Source organism: Periophthalmus magnuspinnatus, chromosome 15, assembly GCF_009829125.3.
Source record: "Periophthalmus magnuspinnatus isolate fPerMag1 chromosome 15, fPerMag1.2.pri, whole genome shotgun sequence".
NCBI classification, from domain to species: Eukaryota; Metazoa; Chordata; class Actinopteri; order Gobiiformes; family Gobiidae; genus Periophthalmus; species Periophthalmus magnuspinnatus.
In genome coordinates, this window is record NC_047140.1 from 19,602,152 (window position 1) to 19,610,201 (window position 8,050).

At 38.5% G+C, this 8,050-nt stretch overlaps 1 protein-coding gene across 1 annotated transcript; it reads right to left on the bottom strand.

Moving 5' to 3' along the window:
* Positions 1–475: 475 nt before the first annotated feature.
* LOC117382194 (androgen-dependent TFPI-regulating protein) lies at positions 476–6,465 on the bottom strand. The gene is made up of 6 exons (XM_033979287.2): positions 6,192–6,465; positions 4,280–4,405; positions 3,478–3,579; positions 3,275–3,390; positions 1,052–1,203; positions 476–530 (listed from the first exon to the last, which is right to left on the bottom strand). The coding sequence occupies exons 1-6, from the start codon at positions 6,342–6,344 to the stop codon at positions 493–495; spliced, it is 687 nt and encodes a 228-aa protein (XP_033835178.2). The 5' UTR covers positions 6,345–6,465; the 3' UTR covers positions 476–492.
* Between the last annotated feature and the right edge of the window lie 1,585 nt (positions 6,466–8,050).

Consider the following 8,050-nt stretch of genomic DNA (forward strand, 5'->3'; position numbering starts at 1 on the left):
TTTCATCTTTTGGCAAGGATCTTGTCAGTGGGTTTGGTGGATGCTGATCCGAACTACCTCCACCATCTTAAAGGCTACAGGGACCTGAGAGTAGGCTGAATCTTCAAAACTTAATTTACAACTTAACTGTTTGAGTTGTATGTGACAGAAATTCTCTCCTAATTTTACTGGAGATATGAAAATGCCACAGTGAGCGATGGCATTGGTCAAAGCATCACAGGGCTTAACATCAATAACGCACCAATGAGGAAAATAAAAAGCTTAAAAAGGACTTCACCTCTTTGGGAAGGCAATATTGTGGATACTACTACTACTACTACTACTAGACATGTTCATTACCAGTAGAATTTGCAAATATTGTACGGTTCACTTTAGTATATGAACATGGTTGCACCGTGATTGTCCCAGTATGGGTTGCATTGCCTCTTTGTGTTCGTAAATGTCCAGTGATTTGCCGTCACAGAGATATTGAGATTGTAAACTGATGAAAGATTATCTCAACTTTGCTGTCATCTGTTCAATTTGTTTACCTAGAAAAAAGAAAAATATGACAAAAAATATGACAATTGTCTAACAGAAAATTGTACGGGTACATTTGCACTGGTCAAGCAAAACACTGACTGCTCACTGTATGTCAGTCAAATCAGGCAGTATGAAAGTGGAGTTAATTTTTACATTTTGAGCACATCGTCTTTCAAGTCATCAAAATGTATCCCTAGTGAACTTAACTCATTCTTTCATTCACACTTTTTTGCTTCTGAGAGCTTTAAGAACAAAACTTCATTTAGTGAACTAGTTCCCAATTGCTATGTTAAAGAGCTGTTATGCCCAATTTGTGTGTTATTTGCCGTCAACTTTGTAATCTCCCTCAAAAAATGAAATGACTCAAATGAGATGCAGGTGGCAGACCCTCAGAAATCCCACAAAAGTTACACAATGCATCTTTGAATATCTATAGTTAAAAAAGTGAATGCTGCCACTTTCTTTTTACACAAGTGAACTCTTTCTATATAATATCATGTTTCATGTATTGTCTTTATATGTATCTTACCCCATACTTTGTTGTTGAGTTTCTCTCCAATCACATACAATACTGTCACTGTGGCCATGTTGAAGATGAAAAACCCCACCAGTCCGACACCGCTGAAGTATTTGAGGAGGGGGTAGACCCAGACCCCAGCCGACAAGAAGACCCAAATAATCCTGTTAAACCAGACAACAAATTTAGCTCAGCAACTGTATTTCTATCTGTGTATCAGAGCAGTGTAAACTACCACCACTGCAGAGTATGTATTGTAAAGCGAATTTGCAAAATAAACACACTATGGGCAAATCGCATTTAACTGGGTTGTTGCAATAATGGAAATTCAATGATTATAATAATGGAAATGGAAATGGAAATTCAATGATTATAATAATAATAATAGTAATAACTATCCTTATTAACCATAATGAATGAATGAATAAATAAACAAACTGTGGACAATGAAAATGAAACAGACATTTTTTGGGGGGTGTTGAATTAACAATTTTAGGAACCAACTTTCTCAGTACTTGGGGCTCATTCTTATAATAAATGTATTCTCCTTTATTTTTATGTTTCAAGGGCCTATTTTACACTATTTTCATATCTATGTTATAATATTGTTTCCTTATCAAGAATATACCTGGTGTTTGTTTCATTAACACATGTTTAACACACAAACCCTGTATATTTAGAACAGAAAAACAGAAAACTTGTGATGCCATGTGCTAATACAGGAAGTGCTCTACTGTGTTTTTAATCTCCTTACACCTTCACAAGAATCATTTGGATAATTTCAGCCCTGGAATTGCCAATTTCCACTGAACAAAAGATAAAAGGTAGATGCTAAGTTGAAAAATATTGCTTCATGGCATCACAAGGTGGAAAAGAGCATTTTGAGCTTTGGAGATTAAAAACACTAAAAATCTAGGATTACTCATGTAATACATAAACGTGTGTGAATGAAACAAAATACAACTCTGGGTATGTTTTTGATGACGTAACAACTTAAAGCTCATAATAGTCCATTTTGCGTAATATGTGACCTTTAAGAATCACTTTAGACCTCTATAAACATGTTTTGAAGTGCATATTCTTCATTTTGTGTTAAAGGATATCAAATCTACTCACAGCACTTTCTCTAATTGTGGCTGTATATTTCTCTAAAATGATTCAACCCTAGATTCACCTAAAGCGTTTTGTATGCAAGATTAGTCTTACAAAGCATGTTGTGTCTTGTTGTAGCTGGAATTTCAAGGACATTTTTACACTCCAGTGTTCTGAGTTAAATATGTGAAATATCTGTTTGGTTACAGTTGTGAAACTGTAGAGGCTGTGTTCTATAACCCAGGACACTCTGCACTGTCAGTGGACCAGCCAATGTGTGTGTATGTCCATAGATTTACACATATATTTTGACATGATAAGCTCTTGTAGTATATATACATGAATTTGTTTCCCTTTCATATTCAAAGGTAGTATGTAGGATTTTTTTATGGGTACCCCAGTATGAATTTGTAATTCCATTTCAAATGCAAAATTACACTGTAAAGAATGATGTTACCATTTGGTATCAAACTCTAAGACTGTAAGATTAGTAGTCTCCTATTAGTTCTATTATAGCTTCACTTTGACAATAAAAGGCCTGTACCCATTTTTTTCCCATGCAGGCTATTTCAGCAACATTCGTCTTGTCCTTGTACAGATGTATTATTTAAGCAGTCCTTGAGGTCAAAATATGTCCGCTGCATGCTGTCTGCATCTAAACATAAAGTGTTTTATTGTCTAATAATAAGGAAATGTGTGCTTGGCATGCTAGCTCTATGTTCCCACATTTGTTGGGTAGTAAAATAAGGTGAGGGTGGGAAAATGGACAAAAATATCTTTTAAATGTGAGAAAACAGGGCTGCGGAAACATTCATTTTTTTCTTTACTGTCACAAAAACTCTGACCTGGCCTCTGAATATTGTGAAAAATGCTTATAAACTCATTGTGGTGAATGATTAGGATGCTCAGATGCATAAAGTAAATGAGGAATAACTTAAGACCACTCTCAGACCAAAGAGTTTAAAATTCTGTTCTTTCTTTCTGTTCTTTACGTTTTAAGACTGTAAAAATCAGGTACAGTGTCTTTAATTAGGATGAGTGGTATTTCAGGGATAGGTTTGCCAGCCCTCCACACCCTGATCATTATGAACTAAATAATACATCATATTATTTCCTTTTAATTTAGTTTGACTCAGCACTTACCAGGACAAGTAAGACACACCCACAAGGCTCAGGGCAGTGACAGCTTGTTTAGTCTTTGGATAAAAATGAGGCTGCAGCAAAATTTCTACTAATAAAATGGGAAAGACAAATGTGTGCTGTTGAGAGAAGAAAAATGTATTAAAATAAGCATGAAATATTGCATGAATACTGCATTTTAGGCATGATGAATTTAAAGTACAAACCATAGCGTGGTTCATCCAAGGAGGGAAGAATGCATCAATTGTAGCTGGATAAACCAACTCTCTGTCATAAGCAAAAATGGACCAGAAGAGCAGGACGACAAACTAGAAAATATAAATGAGGTAAGACAATAGATATGTATATAGCACAATTCATAAATGGAGCTCAAAGTATTCATAAAAATGTAACATACAACAAGAATATTCATAACCTATTAAAACAAACACATTAATTATTCATGTAATAACCGATATGAAAAAGTTAAAGGTGTACTACGTAACATTTCTAGTTGGGTAGACCGCACCTTCTTGTCTTCATGGAGATGTTTTATCTCATTGATTTATCTGGAATTTATCATGTACTGTTTATACTGTCCTGTTCAATCAAGTTTTAGTTTACATTCTAATTTCTAATTTCTAATTGCTTTGCCAAGAAGGTCCACAGTATGGCCTTAAGTGTTTCATACATTTATACAAAAAGGTGTTTTTATTGCACCTTGAAAAGCAAATGTATTTTCATGGAACTGTTTGTTCACATTGGCAGCATTGTTGGTAGTACTTGAACTTGAAAACAACTGAGCTATTTTTAACCCATGTGTATGGTTTACACCGCTGGTTTACTTTCTGAGGGCAGTTACGTGTGATGCCATGTAGTACTTAAAAATACAGTGGCCACTGGAGGCAGCACATACTCAGTTATTTAACTGTTTTCGACCAGAAACAACCAGCACAAGTGCACTAGAACATAATGCTATATGTTTGTATGTTTATTATAAAAGAATACAGTATAAATGTTGTGACTAACCATTCCCACTGGAAATCCAAACACAGTGAAGAGCAAGTCTTTACATCTCTCCAAAGAACTCTGAGACTTCTTTGCATCCTGGAGGTCTGAGGCTGCAGCCAGGCCAAAAAATGTCATCTGCAACAACTTTAACAGACAAGAGAATGTTATACAAAAATGGCAAATACAACATTTTAAGACATTTTTCATTTCACCCATAGTGTTTATTGTACACAACTTTATACATTTTTATTTATTTATTCATTCATTCAAATTTATGTATTTACATACACTTTTTTGTTGTTTCTGTGGGCCAAAGACTATGTTTTCAGTCTTGTCTGGATTTAGCTGGAGAAAGTTGTTTTGCATCCACACACTGATCTGTTGGATGCAGTGGGAGAGTGAATCCACTGGTACATATTCACCTGCCATAAATCTGAATGTCATCTGCGTAGTTGTGGTAGGACAATTTATTGGTGTGTATTAACTGGCTTAACGGCACATACATACTGACCTAAAGGGGCACCCCACAGGTCACGGCCATGTAACACAGCCACAGGCAGAAAGGGAGAACTTTAAACTGCCATAGGCCCTTAGACTTGATGAAGGCATCTGGAGCAACGGGAACCTGCCAGTAACTGCTGAGTGATATACAGGTCAACTAGTTTGGGGAAGTTGTTGTGGCTGTCTGGAAAGATTAAGACGCCTCCTTTAATGTCAATTATGCTGTCCAGGGCCCTCAGGGTATCAAGGCCCAGTATACAGTCCACCAAATCTGAGTCATTTCCCACCCATAAAGTCACTGTCAGTGATGTCCATTCAGAGGAGGCAGAGCATCACCTGTAATCTTGATCCTTCTTCCCTGTTCAAACACAGGGAAGAAGGAAGCTGCTCAGTTTTTGAGGAATTATACTGTGCACTGTGCTGGTATGCGATGCAAATAATGTGTCGCTGTCCCTCTGTATATAACAAATAAAACACTCTGATGTCACTGGTCACTGTAGTCTCACTGACCATGGGGTCCCACTCACCAGTCGCAGTTTGCAGTTGGACAGAAGTAGGGTAATAGCTGCTATATCTCTCAGCATGTCTGGCCTCAGCAAAGTAGCTGAGGAGCCAGTATTTACTAGTGCAGAGCAGCTCACAATTTCCACTGGGAAATAGGTATGTCCCAGTGTTCTCTATCTCCTGTTTGGCCCACCACAACATCATGTTCTGTTTCACTCTGGGACAGAGTGCCCTGGCCCCACATCTTCCCGTCTGTGCGATGCCCTGCTCATTTCCCTACACTGGTCCAGCCCGGAGCAGTCCTGGGCTGTGTCCTGGCTGTCCACAGCTCCAGCAGATCGGTTGAGTTTGTGGCCTGGGTCTTTGTTTCTTCTCCAATGTGATGACAGGCACCAGCTGAATAAGCTCACTCAGTTCAGAGAGCTCTGATGGTTTGGCCTCTAAAATACGTGTTGTATTCACTTGTTCCCTCAAAGCAGCCATCGCGGTGCTCAGCAGCTCCCTCTTTGTAGACATGTCCAGTGCTTCTTGTAGTAATCTGGGGCGAGTCGGGAGTGTCTGTATCCTCAAGTCAGAGGCTTGCAGAAAATGATTTCGGGCCATTTCAGACTTTATGGCCGATGGCATGGGGGCATAGGTTCAATGAACCAGTCTTTCAATGCCATTCAAGTCTCCTGAGCTATTCACCAGGACGACAACGGCGGCTACACAGCTCTGAGTGAAGCACACTAGAGATGGAGCAGGACCCAAACCTTCTCTTCAAAGCTCTGACTAAAGCTCTGTAGTCACACAAGGTATTTCAAGCTTTGAAATCTAATAAATGTAACATTTCCATGGAGACAAGCAGGTGATGGACCCACCTCCCGAAAGGTTTCATACTGCACCTTTAACCTCAGTTTAGTACAAAATAAAATAATTTACTCACCAGGTTTAGAAAAGTGAGGTATTTCCATGGTCCTCCGTACACAAAAATCCCGGGTGGTAATTCTTCACCATCTTTAGCTGCAAGACTTTGGACCACAAATGCATACCAGCTGAAAGCCAATACATGAAACACTGTCCTCAAGTTTAGAGCCATTTTAATGTATAATGCAATTCAATACAAGCTTCCTATGCTCACTATGTATCTAAGTATTTTTACAGTTGGTTAAATGTGGTTTGAAGATTAGCAGCTTAGATCCTGTATATCTTGATCTCATTAAAACAAGGGCTTTCTGTTGAATGCAGTGGGGCTTTCATAAGGACTGTAACATGTGACTGGGGCTGAAGCTGTTACGTTACAATGAGATTATCTGGTTTAGTAAGGGATAGTGGCCTTAGCCAATGCATACAAATAAAGAAAATGGATAGACTTAATTAAACTACTGCAGTAGAGGAGCGGGGCAGCTGTTTAAGAAATATGGTAATTGTGAAGTTACTCATTATTGCCTTTTATACACATTACCATTATGTAATACAATTTTTGTTAATTTTACTCTAGACTTGAGCATTTCCTCCATGCTCCATGTCATTTTGGTCTTAAAATATTCATATTAATCCGCTCTACGTGATCCTGTTTTTTTTTTTTCACTATTGTGTGCACAACTCAAGATATTAATGAGAGACAAATCAGCTGCCTTCTTTCCCCGAGGTCGCTCCCACTAGCATTAGCAACAGGTTTTACCGACTCATGGTCAGAATTCCAAATATGGAGCTTGGCTCCAAATACGCCCCATAGCCACTAGCCACACTGAGCTTCATTTGACTGGACCTGAATATTTTATGGGTGACGTCACATTCACTTAGTCCACTTCTTTATACAGTTTATGCTTTGGGTAATGACCGAAAGGACAAGATTGCGGATACAATCGGCCGAAATTAGTTTCCTCTGTAGGGTGGCCGGGCGCACCCTTAGGGATAGGGTGAGGAGCTCGATCACACGGGAGGAGCTTGGAGTAGAGCCGCTGCTCCTACAGTTGAGGTGGCTCGGGCATCTACTCAGGATGCCTCCTGGACGCCTCCCTAGGGAGGTGTTCCGGACATGTCCCACCAGGAGGAGGCCCCCCAGGGAAGACCCAGGACATGCTGGAGGGACTATGTCTCTTGGCTGGCCTGGGAACGCCTTGGGGTCCCACCGGAGGAGCTGGAGGACGTGTCCAGGGTGAGGGAAGTAAGCGGATTAAAATGTATCTGTGCCTTTCCTCTAACAGACCACTGTGCAGTGACCCTTACTCTAAATCATAACACATCTCCACCAACCGTAGTTGGTGGAGATGTACAGTAATCTTTTGCTTAACAAAAAATTTAGTATCAAAATTAAGAATCTTCTGTAGACTCTACACCCATAAACAAGTGGGAATGGTTCAAATTTGAAGTTAAAGAAAGACCAGTTACAATTGGGAAGCTCTCTGCTCAGCAAAAAAGAGCCCAACAAATAAAATTGTTTCCTCTATTAATAACCTATGTTCCAAAGTAGTCTTTCTATTTTTTTGTTTTGAGTAACACAGGCAATTTAAAAAGATAATTTCCAAATTAAACAGTAATTGTTTAATAAGTGATTATCTAAATTAAATTGATTGGGCAATACACAATATTTATAGCAATTTATATAGTTCTAAATACTCAGAATCAAATTGTCTTTTTATCACTTAATTTTTTGGGTGAAATGATGACTTTAAAAGTAACATGGACGATGATCTAATTATAGAATAGTTGGATAAACCAATTTATCAAATGGCTAAAGGCAAGTCACCTGGTTTAAATGTTGAAATTTATATATGTTTTTGGAGTGAAATCCATCAACTG